Source organism: Peromyscus leucopus, chromosome X (assembly GCF_004664715.2).
Source record: "Peromyscus leucopus breed LL Stock chromosome X, UCI_PerLeu_2.1, whole genome shotgun sequence".
Taxonomy (NCBI): Eukaryota; Metazoa; Chordata; class Mammalia; order Rodentia; family Cricetidae; genus Peromyscus; species Peromyscus leucopus.
In genome coordinates this window covers 20,943,090-20,962,342 of record NC_051083.1, presented here as the reverse complement: position 1 = coordinate 20,962,342, position 19,253 = coordinate 20,943,090, and the positions used below count along the sequence as shown (strand labels likewise).

The 19,253-nt window shown below is 38.2% G+C and overlaps 1 protein-coding gene across 1 annotated transcript in view; it reads right to left on the bottom strand.

Moving 5' to 3' along the window:
• Positions 1 to 19,253, bottom strand: part of Wnk3 (WNK lysine deficient protein kinase 3) — a 123,624-nt gene that overhangs the window by 13,579 nt on the left and 90,792 nt on the right. The window contains exons 15-22 of the mRNA XM_037199371.1: positions 17,333 to 17,488; positions 17,200 to 17,251; positions 15,904 to 16,041; positions 14,478 to 15,448; positions 11,299 to 11,530; positions 10,775 to 10,905; positions 9,379 to 9,995; positions 4,787 to 4,998 (exon numbers count right to left, since the gene is read on the bottom strand). Of these exons, the coding sequence (XP_037055266.1) occupies positions 4,787 to 4,998; positions 9,379 to 9,995; positions 10,775 to 10,905; positions 11,299 to 11,530; positions 14,478 to 15,448; positions 15,904 to 16,041; positions 17,200 to 17,251; positions 17,333 to 17,488 (2,509 nt within the window). The remainder of the gene's footprint in view (positions 1 to 4,786; positions 4,999 to 9,378; positions 9,996 to 10,774; positions 10,906 to 11,298; positions 11,531 to 14,477; positions 15,449 to 15,903; positions 16,042 to 17,199; positions 17,252 to 17,332; positions 17,489 to 19,253) is intronic.

Sequence of the window (19,253 nt, the reverse complement as noted above, 5' to 3'; positions counted from 1 at the left end):
CTTACAGTGAGTTCATATGAATTTTCTTCCCAGGCACTAGTAAATAAGTCATTTTACTTTCCTCAGCGACTTGTCCACTAAGCTCCTTTCAGTGATGAGTAAATGTACTTAGGTTCATTAACGATGTGTGGAATCAAAAACAAAAATTTTTTTGTTGTGAAAAGATATTAAAGGGGGAAGATGGATAATTCTTGGAAACACTCAAAAAGAGATGTATATTTTCAGTGCTCATCTTGATAGCTCATTATTTTTCAAGGTTTATTTTTATTATTTTAAATTATGTGTATGTGTGTGTCTGTATGAGCGCAGATGCCTGAGGAGCTGGAATTACAGGCCGTCATGAGCCACTTAACATGGGTGCTGGGAACAGAACTTGGGTCCTTGTAAGAGCAGTAAGTTCACTTAACTGCTGAGCCATTTTTCTAGCCCCTGATAACTAGCTATGTTGATGACTGAATACATCATAATCTAAATTTCCATTTAACCAATCATTTGTAGAGTAAGGCCTTTCTTGAATATAAGATTTTTTAATTTAAAATGTCAAACAATTTTACAAATATCTCACATTCATATCTATTTGTTCTGTGACTCAGCAAGATTAATGGAGAGTATCTGTATGAACAGAGGTTTGGCTATCTCTTGGAACCTGGTAGTACACAGCAGGGGGTACATCACTAAAGGCTGGTGACTCACTCTCTCTCAGAAATGATATCAATAGCCAATAGTTCAGAGGTAAAGGGCCCCATGAGGCCTTCTCCCTTGACTGATCATTGATAGGGCTGGACTTGGATGGTCCCGGTGATAGTAACTACAGTTTCTGTGAGATAATGATTACAATGGTTGTATCAAGTCTAGGGGATAGTATTTTATAGCCCTTTACCATATCTTTTGGCCCTTTTTCCAGCCCCTCTTCCATAACATTCCCTGAGCTGTAGAGGGGGTGGTATAAGTATACATCATGATTTTGATTTCTGCTCTTCATAAGAATGAAATCTATTGCTTTACATTATTTCCCAAAGTCCTTGAAAATTTGAGTCAAGATGATGGGATCTCTTTTACAAAAATGATCTTTTTAAAAAATATTTTGGGGATCCTTATATCATAATTTTATTTATTAATTTATTAATAGCCATTCTTAGAGTAAAATATTTTTCTTTTTATTTCAATTTCATAAGTTTCATTAGTTTTTTTAATCAACTTTATGGGAGAAAAGGATTTATCTATTTTTATTACAGATGAACTTTAGCTAATTAATTTAGAATTCTGGTTATAATAGTGTTCTATCTGTTGTAAATAATTAAGGACATTTAACTCTGGACCAAAAGACAAAATGTAAACAGTTACAGCTGTTTCTAGGAGCTGGAGGCTGTCAAAGCAGTGATACACATAAATTGGAAATCTAAAATATTTCTTTTTGATTGCCCAAGCAAAACATGAACATGTTTTTTATGTTATTTTTTGTGGCAAAGAGAAAAGCAATTATAATTTAATTATAATTGGTCCTTTTAATAGCCTTTTAATCCAAGGCATTTTTCTATAACCTGCTTTGTGAAATAAATCCTATAAATTAAAAATATGGAAAAAAAATTCTTAGAAAAAGTCTCGCTGGGCAGTGGTGGCGCACGCCTTTAATCCCAGCACTCGGGAGGCAGATCCAGGTGGATCTCTGTGAGTTCAAGGCCAGCCAGGGCTACAGAGTGAGTTCCAGGACAGGCTCCAAAGCTACATAGAGAAACCCTGTCTTCAATCCCCCCACCCAAAAAAGAAAGAAAAAGTCTTAAAATGAATTAACATAGCTGCCTTGTAAAAAATAATAGGTGAAGCCCTTTATGATGAAAAAGTCGGAAATGCAGTGAAAGTATATGTGAAGAAACAAAGAACTGCATTAGTAAATATAATATTCAGTATAAGTGTATTTTGTGTTTATAACTATCTTATTCTCTCATCTGATTACAAAGATGACTACAAAAAGCAATAATTATAAAATGTGTTGATTTGCTTATTATATGTAAAAATGTAATGTGTACAATAATAGTACAAAGAAAGAAAGAAAATGTATATACCACTGAAATTAAGATAGTATTATTCTGAACTATATTGCCTTGAACTAAGAAGCTAATTGTAATCCCCATGGCTACTACAGGAAAATAACTAAAAGAATATAATAAAGGAAACAACAAGAGGATTTAAACATTATAAAAAAAATATCTATTTAGGGCCTGGAAGGATGGCTCAGCATTTACTGCACAATCATGAAGCCTAGAGTTCATATCCCAGCACCCACATTAACAAGCCATCAATCCAAACATCTATAATTCCAGATGATAGGGGAAGCAAGATAACAGCATCAGGGAGGCTTGCTAGTTTCCAGCCTACCTAAGAAAATAAGAGCCTGAGGCTCAGGGAGGGACCGTGCCTCAGAGGGGAAAGGAAAGCACACACACACACACACACACACACATACACATGTGCACATGCACCACCCCCCGAATGAATCTTTTAAGATTACATGTTTAACAAAAAGGAAGGCAGGCAGGAATCGAAGAACAACAAAAAGGTCATTAGACATGAAAAACAAATAGCAAAATGGTAAGTAGAAATGCTTCTTTGTTTATAATTAAATTATATAGACATAGTTTAAATAACCCAAGAAAAAGTCAAAGGCTGGCAGAGTAGATGAAACATGATCTAACTATATAATGATGTCCATAATAAATACTGTTCAGATTAAAAATATAAAAGGCCTGGGAAGATGGCTCGGTAGGTGAAGGCACTTGCTGCCAAGTCTGACAACTTGAATTTGATTTCTAGAACCAACTCCTACAACTTGTCTTCTGACATCCAAATGCATGCTGCGGTACATATGCAGACACACACATGCATATATACAGACACACACAAAATAAATGAATTAATTGAAAAATAAAAAATACATTAAAAGAATGGAAGTGTGCAACATATAAGTAGTAAACTAACAAAAGACGATTGCCTATATTCATATTAGAAATATATAATATCAAAAGATGCAACAATCATAAACACATGCAGCAGAGCAAAATAAATGAAACAAAATTTATAGAGTTGAAGAGCTCAACAACAGGTGGAAGATACTATAATCCACTTTAAATAATTGAAATAATAAGCCAAAATCATATGAAAGCCATGTTTGGGCACAGCAAAAAACATAAATAAAAAAAAGCCATTAGGATGCTGGGTGGCGGTGGCGCATGCCTTTAATCCCAGCACTCGGGAGGCAGAGGCAGGTGGATCTCTTTGAGTTCGAGGCCAGCCTGGGCTACCAAGTGAGTCCCAGGAAAGGCACCAAACTACACAGAGAAACCCTGTCTCAAAGAAACAAAAACAAAACAAGCCATTTGGGTAAGCTAGCAGTTTAGCTCACTGATAGAGCAGTTGCCTAGAATGTGCAAGGCTCCTGTGCTTCGATCTTCAGTATACCAGAAAAAGAATATCAAAGAGTGCCTCTCCTATACCGAGGTAGAGGGATAATTTGAGTCCAGCCAATGGCTGGGGACCATAGGAAGAATTCATCTCTAAGCAAATGAACAAAACAAGTATGTAAACAAGCAAGGCATTTGGGACTAAAATGAAGTCTAGCTATAAATGCAATAACATCAGACTGAAGGTCTTATGACTTCTGATACTGAATCTCCAAAGCTGCCTTCAATCCTAGTCTACCCTTCAATTCTATTTTTACCAGAATCATCCTATAGTTCAATATAGGCTGGCCCCAAACTCAACCAAGTTCCTGCCTCAATCTCCCTGTGCTGGGGCTATAGGTATATACTCCACACATGACTAGTTTTCCATCATTTCACTGAGATGGCTCAGTGGTTGAGAGCACTTGCTGATGCTACAGAAGACCAGAGTTCAGTTCCCATCACCCATGTCAGGTTGTCAGGTGGCTCACAAATGCCTGAAACTCCAACTCCAGGAGATCCAATGCCCTTTTACTTACACACACACACACACACACACACACACACACACACACACACACACACACACACACACAAGTAAACTCTGGGCGAGCACTGGCTGTTCTTCCAGAGGTCCTGAGTTCAATTCCCAGCAACCACATGGTGGCACACAACCATCCATAATAGATCTGGTGCCCTCTTCTGGCCTGAAGGGATACATGCAGGCAGAACACTGTATAAATAATAAATAAATAAATAAATCTTAAAAAAAATAAAAATAAACTCTTTATAAAGTAATATATAAAGATCAACATGAAAGTATTTCAAAGTTTACCTGCATGATCAAAAAACTTTTAAACCAACTCTAAATATAAGACTAGTAATTCTCACTGACTGGAGCATTTTAAAAACTATTTAGGGGAATATACTATAATTCCACCTGTTTGTTTTCCAAATGAAAACATAAAACAAATAAACTTATTCTCCAAAATCTGTCAATGATAGTCATTATTTCACTAAAGAACATTTAGTACAAAAAGACAGGAGTATTTTAGATCAATGTGTACATCATTAAATTATTTCAGCCTAATAAAAAGCAACTTGTATTGCTGCTGTTTTTCTAATTTTGCTGTTCTTTGATCAGATTTTATTTCTCTTGAGACAGGTTCTCATTGTTTAGCCCAGACTAGATTTGAAGTCACCATCTTCTTGCTTCAGTCTCCTGAAGTACTTCAACTCCAGGCATGCTACACTATGCCCAGATCTGATTCGTTTTTTAAAAGCAATTATGTTTCTGATTGGTTTACCTTTCACAACAATTAAAATGATTACATTTGTGACTGGTTTACCTTTTACAACAAGGACATTGTCGGAATGTGTCAAGGACTGAGGGCGGCCTCGGAGTTTACTTTTGAAAGATCGTGGCCGACGTGGGGATGCAGGTGGCAAAGGAGTCTCTGAAGACTTCACTTTGCCATCTTTAGTTGCTCGAAGGCGTTCATATAGCTCCTGCAGCTCTTTATTCTGCTGTGTTTGAAGATTGACCACCTCCTGAATGTGTCTGAATAAAAATTATGCAGAAAATATTTTAATAACTTTGGTGTCATAAAGACAAACTTAGAAACTTTGTAATGGTATAAACAAAGCTTAACAAAGCATTAATATTAAAAATGGTGGAATGCAGAGTATTTTTTGTTGGTGGTGTTGTTGTTTGAGACAGGGTTTCTCTGTGCAGCCCTGACTGTCCTAGAATTCATTCTATAGACCAGAGTGGCCTTGAACTCACAGAGATCCATCTGCCTCTACCTCCCGAGTGCTGGGATTAAAGGCGTGCGCCACCACCACCCAGATCAATTTTTTTGTTTTTTGACACAAGACCTCACTAAGTAATACTGGCTAGCCTGGAACTCACCAGGTTAGTGTCTACCTTCCAAGAGCTGGGATTACAAGCATGAGCAACTAAGACTGATATCAAACACAATTTTAACAATTATCTATAAGCTTTAAGAATACAGACCTTTTAATGGTATCCCACAGAAATATCTCTGTGTGTAAAAAGATAAGTATCATTTACATAATTAAACATGGAGAAAACTGAAATATCTCTCAAGAAAGGATTAAATAAACTTGGACACACTCATACACTGGAATTGCATGCAGTAATTTTTTAAAGATATAAATATTTATAGACAACATTTTCAAGTAAAAAAATTATAAAATAACATGATTGTTTTTTACTTCATTACTGTAAAGAACAAAAAAGGATATGTACAGGAAAAGAACCAGCAAGATACATCCCAAACAGTTCACAGTGAGTACCTCTGACAGGTAAGGTATAGTATGAGAAGTACAAGGGGTCTTTTGGTTTGCTTTCTTATTATGTTATTTGAATATTACCCTATGTATCACTTCTTTTGAGATAGGTTCTCACTATGTAACCTTGCTGGCCTGGTACTCACTATATAGAGCAGACAGAGATTTGCCTGCTTCTGCCTTCTGGGTACTGGGATTACAAACGTGTGTCACCAGGACTGACCTTTATTTTTTAAAATTTAACTTTTAAAATACAAACATCCATATCTATAGATTATTCAAACTAATTTAGGTTAAAAAAAAAGCTCAGCTTAGCCGGGCGGTGGTGGCGCACGCCTTTAATCCCAGCACTCGGGAGGCAGAGGCAGGCGGATCTCTGTGAGTTCAAGGCCAGCCTGGGCTACCAAGTGAGTTCCAGGAAAGGCACAAATCTACACAGAGAAACCCTGTCTCGAAAAACCAAAAAAAAAAAAAAAAAAGCTCAGCTTACTATTATTGGTCTATAGTATCTACCAATTCTCTGGTAAAATACTATGGACAAACCATAAGGTCAAAAGAACACTAAAGTGCTAGGGATGTAGTCCAGGGGTAATGAAACAGAAGAATGGAACAAGTATTCATTCCCTTAGCCACTGGGCAGGTTTTAAACACTATTAAAATCAGTTAAAGTAGCTACTAGTAGCTACTATTAGTATTAATGATAAATTAACGTTCCTATTCTAACTCCTCCTGATGTTCATTTTCCAATTTTAAAAAAAGCCCAGTTACTATGGGACTATGCAGTTTGACTCCCTAACTAGTAGCTCTTGGACTCTTCCTTGCTGCCCTGGTTGCTTTGTGCACAAAGACTGTCAGTCAGCCAGCTGGACCGCTCTTACGCTAGCACCAGCAGTTTTGAACACCCCTCAGATGCCTTGAGAAAACTACACAATGAACTCAGCTGATTGCTCTAGTTCCTAGAGGTGCAGCCTTAACTAAGACTGTTCCAAACAGTGTGTACTCAGCTTTTTGCTATCAAAAGCCTTGCAGAGCTCTAGAAGACTCTGCAAACATTTTCATCTCTCCCTTGAAAGGCCAAAGGGAAATAACTTCTGGTGGCCTACCAGAGGGACTGCTGTGGCTCTGGCTAAAGGGACAGTGCTATGAAAGATATGCTGTGATTGGTCCAAATACTCCTCTGGCTTTCTAAGCAGGTCCTGTGCCGTCTTCTCTGCTGTAACAACACTAGGCCCAATACAAACCTGCTTCTCCTGGGTGGTCTTGTCTTGCCTACCTTCAGTAGTGGAGGCTGGGCTGGTAAACACAAAGAAGCCAGCAGAGGAAATGAGAGTTGACAGTCTCCAGGCCTGAACTATCAAAGTGGCAAGGCAGTTGGTTACTTGACAGCTGAAGAAGAGAGCTTGCTTGTCAGCAGGCTGCGCTTCAAAATCAGCAAGGTTCACCTGCCTGCCAGCTGTAGAGGTAGCTCAACAGTTTGAGAGAGGCCAGGCAGGAACTAAGGGGATAGTGGAAGTTGAAAGGAAAGAGAGCTGAAGCAGAAAAGGATTGAAGGCTATAAAAACCCAGAGGGAAAAACAAAACTGCTGGTCCTGGTCACTGGAAGAATTTCAGAGAGCTGTCAAGACGTAAGTGGGAGGGTTTCAGAAATTCTACCCTGGGAGCTCTACTACTGGCCATTGTCAGGGGCTGAGGAATCCTGATACCAAGAACTAAAGAATCCCACCTTCCTGGCCTTATGTAAGAACTCTGGCACATTTAGAACTAAAGGTCTTGTTACTAGGTCTGCACCAGAGCTATAAGTGGCCTGGAATTTGTTATGTACAACAGGCTGGCCTTGAACTCACAGAGATCCACCTGCCTCTGCATCCCAAGTGCTGGGATTAAAGGCATGCGTCACCACACCTAGTCTTATTTTGGCTTGATTTTTTAAAAACATTTTTGTTTTTATTTATGTGTGTGTTTGTATGAATATATGGCCATCAGAACTCCTAGAGTTGGAGTTACAGGTAGTTGTAAGCCACCTGATATGTATGCTGGGAACTGAAGAACAGAAAGTGCTCTTAACCACTGAGCCATCTCTCCAATCCCAGAATAAAAAGATCCTTTTTGAGAATCTATGTTTTATAACCAAAATCAACTACTCATAACCAACACAGGCAGCTATAAAAGCCAACAGTCCTTTCAAAATGATTTAAAAGATGTGTTAAATTCCTGTAATCAGGAGGCTGAGGCAGTAGGAAGTTTGCAAATTTGAGGCCAGCCTGGGCAAGACCATATTTCAAACAATAATAATACTCCATAAAGCAGAAATAGAATACTAACATCACAAATATTAAAACACTTTAAAAATAAGTATTGTACCATAAAAATATCTGTATACATAAACTGCATAGTACTGAATATATAGAAAAATTGCAATATATGCAATATAATATCAAAATGTATATATGTATATTTTAGTTAACTTTTAATCTTTTGCTATAAGAATTATTATTACATATATATGTGTACAATATATGTGTTTATGGATGTCAGAGGAAAATTTTCAGCAGTCATGTCTCTCCTTCCACTGTGGATTCTGGGGATTAAATTCTGGCTGCCAGGCTTGCATGGCACCTTTCAAAGTAGACCAATGGTCAAATTTTTTTGTTATTGGTGGCGGTAATTTTGTTGTTGTTATGATGGCACATGCCTGTAATTCCAGCCCTTGGGAGGTACAGGCAACAGGGTCAGGAGTTCAAGATCATTCCCAGCTTAATTTAGAAAGTTTAATGTTAGGCTGGTATATGAAACCAAATACCAACAAAACAAAACATAAAAAAGCACTCTACATGATAAAACATATTGCCATAGTACCATTAATAACACTTTATGACCTCATTCACTAAATAACAAGCTTGATCTTAGAAGGATCTTATATTTTCCTAAAGATGAATTATTCTCTTCAACTTAAATTAGTTGTCTACTAATAAAAGGTAAGAAGAGTTGTAAATTCTTACTCCAAGAGTTCTAAAAAACAAGACTGAAAAAGCATAAAGAAGTCAAGACATCTTGGCATGAGCCTATAATACCAGCATGAAGGAAGCAGAAGCAGGGGGATTACCACAAGTTTGTGGTTAACGAGGATTAGCTCCATTGTATATTCCAGGATAGGGAGAACTGCATAGTGAAATGCACTCCTCCACAAAAAAAAAAAAAAAAAAAAAAAAAAAAAAAAAAGAGCTGGAGAGAGGGCTCAAAGTTATAAGTACTCGATACTCTTCCAGAGGACATGGGTTCAATTCCTAGCACCTGTACAGCAGCTCACAACTGCTTGTTAACTCCAGTTCTAGGGAGATATCCAACAACCTCTTCTGGCCTCCGTGGTCACTGTACACACAGGATGCACAGATATACATGCAGGCAAAACACCCAAACAAATAAAACAATTTTAAAAACTAAAATAAAATTATTTCATATACAATAATTTTAGCATTCCAAAAACATTTTACAATATCATTTATCATAGTTTTTAATCAGAGTTTTAATCATTAAAATACTACCAATTCTCAATTAGCTACAGAGCAAATATTAAGTTTTATAAACCCATAAACAATTAGATTTGTTACAGAAAAGAGAGCATCCTTACTTTTCTCGTAATCTTTGAAGTTCCACTTTCAAGTCCTCGTCCTCAATTTCTGATTCATCATCACTGCTCATTGGGGAAGATGGAGAATAGAAAAGTGAACTCTGTGTTTGAGCACAGGCTTGCTCTTCACGGAGTGGTAAATACTGGTCACTCTTTGAACCAGTTTTTGCCACTGATTTTCTATTACTAGCAAGAGTGGATGAAAATTCATTAGTACATGGCTGTTTCCCAGGAGACAATTCCTCCTTTTCTTTATCTAACAGTTCAGACCCAGAATGCACGCTAATTGCTGTGGTTGAAGTTTCTTCCAAGTTCTTTGCTGTAGTCACTGAAGACACACTGGTCTCACAAGCTGTGCTGAAAGATAAGATGTCACCTTGTTCAGGGTCTCCTTTATCTTCTTTCAAAGTTTCATAAAGAGTTTGTAACTTTCGTGAAGAAACTGAAGCTTTAGGAGTAGGCATGGCAGGTTCCACTTCGATCAATTGAGACACTGCAGTTTCAGCAAAGGCTAGTGCTTGTTCACTAGATTGGACTGTTGTTTTCTTGAATGGAGGTCTGTGTTCTTTTCCAAAAGACATCATTTTCACTGACTGCTGCTGAGGAACTGTAATTACCTGAGACATAAAAAGGTAAACTTGTCTGGTTTAAACCTCATGAAGAAATTCACTGTCAAAACACAGCACAGACAACTAGAAGGGCTGATTTGACATATATAATACTTGGTAATACCAAAACTTATACTGCCCACAGTCAGTCTTTCAGTTGGGCCCCTTGGATAGATTAGCTTCCTGTTACTCAAATAAAATTCCACTGTGAAATTTGCTGAGATTCTAAAGGACATGAGATTAAACTGAGGCAGGAGACAGCTCAGCAGTTAAGAATATTTGCTGCTCTTGCAGAGGACCTGGGTTTGGTTTCCATCATCCACATGGTAGCTCACAACCATCTGTAACTTTAGCTCCCAGGGATCTGATACCCTCTTCTGGCCTCTGTGGGCACCTCACATGGCATATGCCCATACAGACACACATGAATAAAATAATAAATCCAAACGGGAAACTAAATTGATAGAAATGATGACCCCCAAATGATTATCTATTTCTGTGTTCTTTTGCAACTAACATCCTTATATTCTTTAGATTTACCTTTAATGATAACTTTATAAGGTGAAAATATATGACCAAGATAAAAAAACTAGATATGAAATGATTTACAGCTAAAGTAAGGATGATCTACAGATCAACTTCAAATGGGGTCACCTTTTTATACTGTTGGGGATAGAAGCCTGGGTCTCACAGATGATAGGCAAACTTTCCCAAGAAGCTCTGTCTCTAGCCCTGCTGTTTCCTTTCCTAAGGCACCCAATGATAAAGAGTCAACCAAAGGTACAAACCTGGAACCGACCCCGCTGAAATGATCCACTCATCGCTTTACATCTATTCAAAGCCCTAGTATCAGCTGATAACTCTCGTGGCAGCGGAATGGGATCAGGAGCAATTGCTGATCTTTTATCTTCTGTTTCCACTGTAAGGTTTGTCAAATTATAAGCAGAAAAGAGAAAAATCATTTTTTAAGACTAATTTGTTTACATTACCAAAAATGAAGAAAAGCAGAAAAAGTTTAACCCTTGCTAGATAATTAAAAAGTGTTAATGTATAAGCAACATCGTTTAAGTCCCTAACTCTAAATCAGACATTGCAAGATTTATCCCGATACTTAGTATCTATATGAAATGAATAACTGAAAAACCAAATTAGTTACAAAAGGAAAAAAATAAAATGGCAACAACATTAATGGGATATTTAACATACATGAGCTACATGGAAAACATGGCAAGATTCAAATATGAACGACAAAAAAAAAAGTAGATGAAAAATGATGTTACCTAGTCTATGTCCCTGACTGTAAGCACACTACCTTGACGGACTTTTGATCTCTTGAAAAAGCTGGTTGACTGCCGTAGCCTGTATGCCCAGCTTTTTAATTTTCGAGTCCAGGATTTCCTGCTAATAGGATTTTTGAGACTAGGACAAGTAAAGCTTAGGCCAAAATATCCACCTCCTGTCTGCAGATGAATGGTTCCATCGCTTGACACAGCAGCAGGATAGGCCTCTGGATCCCCTGGAAGTGAAGCATCTGGGGACATCTCCTAATGGAGACAAAACCAAAGAAAAACGAAGTGGTAATAATTTAAGCAAGGTGAGTAAGTTTTTTGGCATACTGGTATTTCTTAGATTGATTAATAATTAACCAAAAAACAGAAAACTATGAACTGTTTCAGTAACAGTACGACATCAGACTGAAACTGAAGTCTTGACATTTCTCTGAAGTCTTCATATGAAATAAAAGAGACTATTACTTTTCCAGGCCAAAATTTTGTTATCATTATATCAAATTTGTAAACTAAAATTTAAAATAAGTTATTTCTTTTATATATGCCAAATGACTAAAAATACTAGTTTTTTTTTGGTTTATTAGACACAAGGTATCATGTAACTCAGGCTGTCTTTGAACTCTGGCTCCTACTATCTTTACCTTCCAAGGGGTGGGATTTCAGGTGTATAGCACCATGCCTGGTCATAAATGCTATTAAATGAAATGTAAGTTTATTATCCTATTATTTAGGAGATAAAGATGCTTGATATATGATACAAAAGAAAAATTATCTGTGGTAATTAATACAAAAACTTAGTGCATGAAACACAGATACTTTGGGACATAAGAATGGTCACTAATGCCAAGTAATGGTGGTACATGCCTTTAATCCCAGCACTTGGGAGGCAGAGCCAGGCAGATCTCTGTGAGTTCTAGGCCAGCCTAGTCTACAGAGTTCCAGGATAGCCAGGGTTGACAGAGAAACCCTGTCTCAAAAAACAACCAAAAAAGAATGGTCACTAACAATAGAAGATTAAAAGTGAATATCTAAATGAAGACAGCCTTCCTACATGACAATAAGCATTATTACTTACAACAAACAAATTAGGAGTTATCAAAAGGGAAAATTTTGGACTAGAGATGTTCGGTTGATAGAGGGTTTGCCTAGCAAGCACAAGGTCCTAGTTTTGATTCCCAGAACCACATAGAGAATTCATGTGCATACACCCATAATTATAGCACTCAGAAGGTGGAGGCAGGAGTATTAGGTGGAGGCAGGCCATTCTTGGTTATGTAGTAAGTTTGAGGCCAGTCTAGGATACATGAAAGGCTACCTCAAAAATAAAAAAGGGTGAAATTTTGAATAATCAGTAAGCAAGTTTCTGAAGTCTCATTTTGGGTTAGCAATACTATTTAAATTAGGAGAGAAAAACTTGTAAAAATACTACATTTCAGAAAGTGCTACACTGATGCCATTGAAATTATGAGATATATCTATATGTAGCTAATAGAACAAGATGGCATATTTACTATAAATTTTAGCTTCCCTGATCAAGTGAAATACTTAGACACAACAACAGCAACAACAAAAATGCAGACATATACATAAGAATTTTTTTTTTTTTGGTTTTTTTCGAGACAGGGTTTCTCTGTGTAGCTTTGCGCCTTTTCTGGAGCTCACTTGGTAGTCCAGGCTGGCCTCGAACTCACAGAGATCCGCCTGCCTCTGCCTCCCAAGTGCTGGGATTAAAGGCGTGCGCCACCACGCCTGGCATACATAAGAATTTATGACTGAAGGAAGAAAAGACAGACTGTACTATATGTTTGAAATGAAAAGCTAACATGAGAAAAATAGGAATGAACAAATAAAATTATCTTCATTCACAGATGACAAAATTTTATACACAGAAAACCCAAAGATGAGCATCGTGTAATCCCAGCACTCAGGTGGGTCTCTGTGAGTTCAAAGCCAGCCTGGTCTATATAATGAGACCCTGTCTCAAACCAAAAGAGAGAGAGAGAGAGAGAGAGAGAGAGAGAGAGAGAGAGAGGGAGGGAGGGAGGGAGGGAGGGAGGAGGGAGGGAGGGAGGGAGGGAGGGAGGGAGGGAGGGAGAGAGAGAATTCAGGGTTAGAGCTCAGTGGGTAAAGTACTTGCTATGAAAGCATGTGGAACTGAGTTCAGATCCTCTGAGCAAAATGTCTAGCTACAATAGTCAATCAGTGATCTGGCCACAACAGAATATGGTGAAGAGTGATTAAGGACACCTACTGTCGACCTCTGGCCTCCATGTGCACTCATACATGCAAATATACACAAGCATACACATGCAAATGCATCCATAAAGAGAGAAAAAGAAAATCTAAAAGAATCTACTAAAAGCTATTAGAGCCAATAAATAAACTCAGCAAAGTTCAAGGACACCATTGTAACACATGAATGCCAGTTGTAGCTATGAGGAGTGGCTCACATCTATAATCCCAGCACCATGAAGATTGAGATAAGATTGCCATGAGTTTGAAGTCAGGCTAACCTGAACTACAGAGTAGATGCCTTGTCTCAAAAAAAAAAAAGTCTCCTGGCGGTGGTGGCGCACGCCTTTAATCCCAGCACTCGGGAGGCAGAGGCAGGCGGATCTCTGTGAGTTGGAGGCCAGCCTGGGCTACCAAGTGAGTTCCAGGAAAGGCACAAAGCTACACAGAGAAACCCTGTCTTGAAAAACCAAAAAAAAAAAAAAAGTCAGTTGCATTTCTATATGCTAACCAATGAGGAATCCTAAGAGGAATTTGTTATCGTTTGAATGTCCCCATCAAAATCATGTTAAAATTTAATCCCCATTGTGAGACTTTGAGAGGCAGAAAGAAACAGGCAGAAACTTTAAGAGGTAACAGAGCTATAAGTTACAAGAATGGCAAAGTAATGAGTTCCATGCCAGCTTCAAGATACATTTTTGTTTTGTTTTTGCAGTTTCTTCTTAAGTTGAAATCAAAAAGTATGTTACTCTTATCCACAAAATAATCTATAATTATATACAGTGTTTGCAAGTTTCAAGCTAACTCAGCAGAAGGCTCTTTTAAATAGACTCAAGACAGATCTGCCATTTCTAAGAAGTAGCTGCAGCCTAAGTCATAGTCTTAAATGTTAGTTACTTTGGAACCTTTTAGGAAAGAGGGCATTTCTTTAAATTCATAGGCAAAGAATAAGAATAAGAAAAATACTTACATGTAAACATAACTCGCTGGGTACAGAAGTTATCACATTCAAGTCTCTTTTGAACACTGATATATTAGCAGGCTGACTTGCAGCCACATTGGACAGAATCTTAGAGCCTGTCTGTTGGCAATTCGGGGATTGTGCAGGGCTATCTTGAATCCCACAGTGACTGACAGCTATGACTTCTGGCATTGAATAGGATAGTATATCTTCAGCAGAGGAAGAAAATGGAGAGTCTATGCTTTGAGAATCTTTCTGACTCTCAGGATAGATGCTAGAAATGCTGTGCTCCTGATAGAGCAGGTTTCTTAATTTTTCATCCAGCGTTTTAATTCGGTTGTCTGCAAACTCCATTTTTGGAGGTCGTTCCCCATCTGATTCCAGGACAGTAGCAGGTAGAAGCGTAGCTGGTTCAAAGCCAGGAGTCTGAGTGGCAATGATTGCCTTAGGAGAACTTGGTTCAGTGTTCACTGTGGTTTCTCCTTCTTGGGAAATGATCTCTGCATCTATATTTGGTTGCTGTACTGATAAGGACTGAGGCTTTTGATCAGAAGATACAAACACTGAAGTTAGAACAGCATTATCACCAATCTGAACTGATTCACCAGGATGGGTCATAAGCACATCAGCCAGAACAGTAGCTTGTTGACATGGATTTGTAGGTATGAACATGCCTGCTTGGCTGGTGGGTGCCTCACATTCAACTGGAACTGGACACACCAAAGTAGCAGAGTAATTGGAATTATCAGTAGCTGGTGCCATTATCTGTCTGTCATCTTTCACTTGATAGAGAATAGTTGGCTGCTCAGTTTCTACACTAACACATTCAGAAACCTTACCATCAACCACATCCTTGTGTTCTGATTTGGAGGTGAAAAGTACATGCTGGTCTGGATTATTAAGTACATGCTGGTCTGGATTATTTTCTATAGTGAACAGTGTGTCCTTTGATATTTCCTGATTACCTGTGTTTCTTGAATCTGGAACAATAACAAAAGAAGAGCTAAGTTATGATGAGTACAAAGTGCAAACACAAAACTCAAAAGGGACAAGAAAAGTAAGGGACAAATGAGAACCTATTTAAGAGTACACTTGTAAATAAGTGTTGAATATTCACAAATATTGAATAAGATGGCTTGTTATACAGCGATATTATGTCTTCTAAAATGCTTGTGAAAACTGTCATAAGCACAAAATATTCATGAAAAAAAATTAATGAGACAGTCTATAATTTGTAACAGTATCAGCCAAGTCCATAGAAAACTGGCAGACAATAAAACTTACTAGTAGGCGTGGGCCACCACGCCTTTAATTCAAGCATGCAGGAGGCAGAAGCAGGTGGATTTCTGTGAGTTCCAGGATAGGCTCCAAAGTTACACAAGGAAACCCTGTCTTAAAAAAAAAAAAAAAGAAGAAGAAGAAGAAGAAAACTTACTAGTAAATGGATGTAACCCAGGAACCATAGCCACAGAAGGCTGAAGGGAAGGAGGAGACTGTGCCTCACGATTTTTTATTGTTTGGTTGATACAAAATCGCCACCTACCAACTGGGGATGACTGAGGAGCAGATTCATCTGTAGGAAAGAATTATCAACAAATTATACACTAAGCAACTGTCAGTGTGTTCATATTAAATAAAGAAATCAAGTTAAAAATTAGCTTGTGTTACATTTCCACAGTACAAGGATAATTATAAGCCATAAGAGTAATATCTGAACCTTGACAAACAGTCTACAGAACTAAATATAAGGTATGTATTAATAGTAACCAGAAACAAAATTTAGATCAGTGGGTCATAGTTTCTCCATTCAAATCTACAGCTATTGTTCTGCAACCTGATTATGCTTGTGCCTAAGTGGTATCATGGTGGTATATATCTATACAAGTATTAAAATTTACAGAACTATACACCAGAAAAAAGAGAAGTAAATCTAGCTTATGGCAATATGAAAGTTAAGTAAGAGAAATCCCTACATCTGTAACTTTCTCAAGTAATTTCTTTGGAACTTTACCTTACGTTGTCAGTCAGAAACTTGCTCAGATTTCTGCTAACCAACAAAGTAAGATACAGATGTATTCTGGCATCCTAATACAGTTGAACTAAATTTCAGGATAATGGTATCTGCTTCCATTATTCCCACCACCTTTTGCTTCTTCATGTTGTGTTAATTCCTTCTGAGGTCTTCATGATGCTATGGTTCTTCTCCCCCTCCCAGACACTCTTAATATACCCATGACCAGGGCTAAGAAGAATGAAGAGATAAAGTTGTCAGAAAAGAAAACAGAAGAGCCCCTATTTTAGTTTCTGGAAGTTTATCTGGTGTCTGATTTATAAAGTTGGCAGTGGCCAGAGCTGGCAGAAGTATTATCATCAGTGAAAAAGTCAAGTTCTGAATGACTATTAAAATATGAGACAAACTTAGAATACAGTGATTTTAGTTAAAATACGTTTGTCCATCTCATGTCAAAGTAAATGGATTAGCAGTTAAAATTCAAACAAGATGTCAATCAGCATTGTGACTGCCTTTTCTGGTAACATACCATGTAATAACTCAGAACTAAATTACTCAGATAAAGAATCAATATCTGGGCTATAAATTTCTTTCAGGCATGGAAAAACAATTTATCATCAAATTAATTTATTGGTTAATATCTTTATCTATGAAAGTATATCAAGACTCCAAAATGCCTTGTTTCAAAAGTCAATGGTAAATTTTACTAAATATACTTACTGCTGGTTTGAGTGGATGCAGAATTTATCAGTATTTGGTCAGATGACCCTGTCTGCAATAAAAATGAACAGGTAAATGATGATGTTCCTGACTAAGTCCCCAAATGACCTTCTTACTAAAATGGCTTTCTTACTTGGTTACTGTTGGTTTCCAAGGCAACAGAGTCAACACCAATAGATTTTTCTGCAGCTGAGTGGACATGAAGGATTTCCTGGGCTTGACTTACAATAGCCCTCAATTCCTCTACAAACTTTTCTTTCTCATTTTCCAGCACAAAGTTATCTTCAACCTGCCGTCAAGTAAAAGCCAATGTATTCATGAGAATATATTTATTTTCTTCAAAATTATAATATTTTAATGGTGAATTCCATAGGGAAACAACAAAATAAGTATGTGCCACAAAAATAATTAAGACCAGTTATAAAGTATTTCACAATGCATTCAATTTTTCTGAGATCAGTGATATTTGTCAGAAAAAGCCACTATACTTTGAAATATTTGGATTTTATAAATAGGCTGTAATTTCAACTGAACAATGTGCAGAGAGACCTTGGAACACAGTCCTAAATGAGCGTCTTCATCAGGCCCCTCCATCAGGGCTCAGGAAGCAGAAAAACGAGATCCAGAAGAGATGGAGGACACCAAGGAAACAGTGTCCTCCAGACCCAGCAGGACTGACACACATATGAACTCACAGAGATGGTGGCAGCTTGCATAGGGCCTGCACAGGTCCAAGACAGATGGGGCAGCACTGAGAGGGGGAAGTGGACTCAAGCCCACATCACAACCAAGAAGCTATTTCCAATTGACATCTACTTACAAAGGAAAGATTAGTTTTCTCTAACAGAGTCTTACAGTTACCACAGTTAAGGGTAGGCCCAGCAGTAGATAGCACAAAATGAACACAATGATGTTTTACAGATTTTTTTGTCTTTGCTTTGTTTGGTCATTTTTTGTTTTGTTTTGTTTTGGTTTTGAGACAGGTTCTTTCTACATAATCCTGGCTGTCCTAGAATTCACTATGAAGATCAGCCTGACCTTGACCTCACAGAGATCAGCCTGCTTCTGCCTCCATGTTCTGGGATTAAAGACATGAAAGAAAAACACTATCTTAAGCCTAGCTATTCAAAGCTATTAAAAAACTAAATGTGGGTCTGGGTAAATGATTCAGTTGTTAAACTGCCTGATGTATAAGAATGGGAACCTGAGTTTGACTCACTAGCATACATATAAAAAGCCAGGCATGGTAGTGTATATCTGTAAACCAAGTGCTGGGGATGGGGTTAGGGGTGATAGAGACAGGAAGATTTCTAAAACTCACTGGCTAGCCAGTCTAGTTGAATCAATGAGCTCCAGATTCAGTCAGAGACCATGTCTCAAAAAATAAGGTAGATTGCTCAGTGGTTAAGAGTGTTTGCAAGATACCCCCACAAAAGACTGTTGGCAATGGCCGAGAGACAGCCAGGACTGACCTACTCTGGTGATGGGATGGCCAAACACCCTAATAGTTGGGCCAGAAACCCCATCCAAGTACTGAGGAATCTGGATGCAGACATCCACGGCTAGGCCCCGGGTGGAGCGCCGGGAGTCTAATTAGCAAGAAAGAGGAGGGTTTATATGAGCGAGAATTGTTGAAACCAAGGTTGGATAAAGCACAGGGACAAATAGCCAAATGAGTGGAAACACATGAACTATGAACCAAAAGCTGAGGGGCCCCCAACTGGATCAGGCCCTCTGAATAGGTGAGACAGTTGATTGGCTTGATCTGTTTGGGAGGCATCTAGGCAGTGGTACCAGGTCCTGGGCTCATTGCATGAGTTGGCTGTTTGAAACCTGGGACTTACGCAGGGACGCTTGGCTCAATCTGGAAGGAGGGGACTGGACCTGCCTGGACTGAGTCTATTAGGTCGATCTCAGTCCTCAGGAGAGGCCTTGCTCTGGAGGAGGTGGGAATGGGGGGTGGGCTGGGGGGAAGGGGAGGGGGGCAGGAAGGGGGAGAACAAGGGAATCTGTGGCTGTTATATAGAACTGAGTAGTATTATAAAATAAAATAA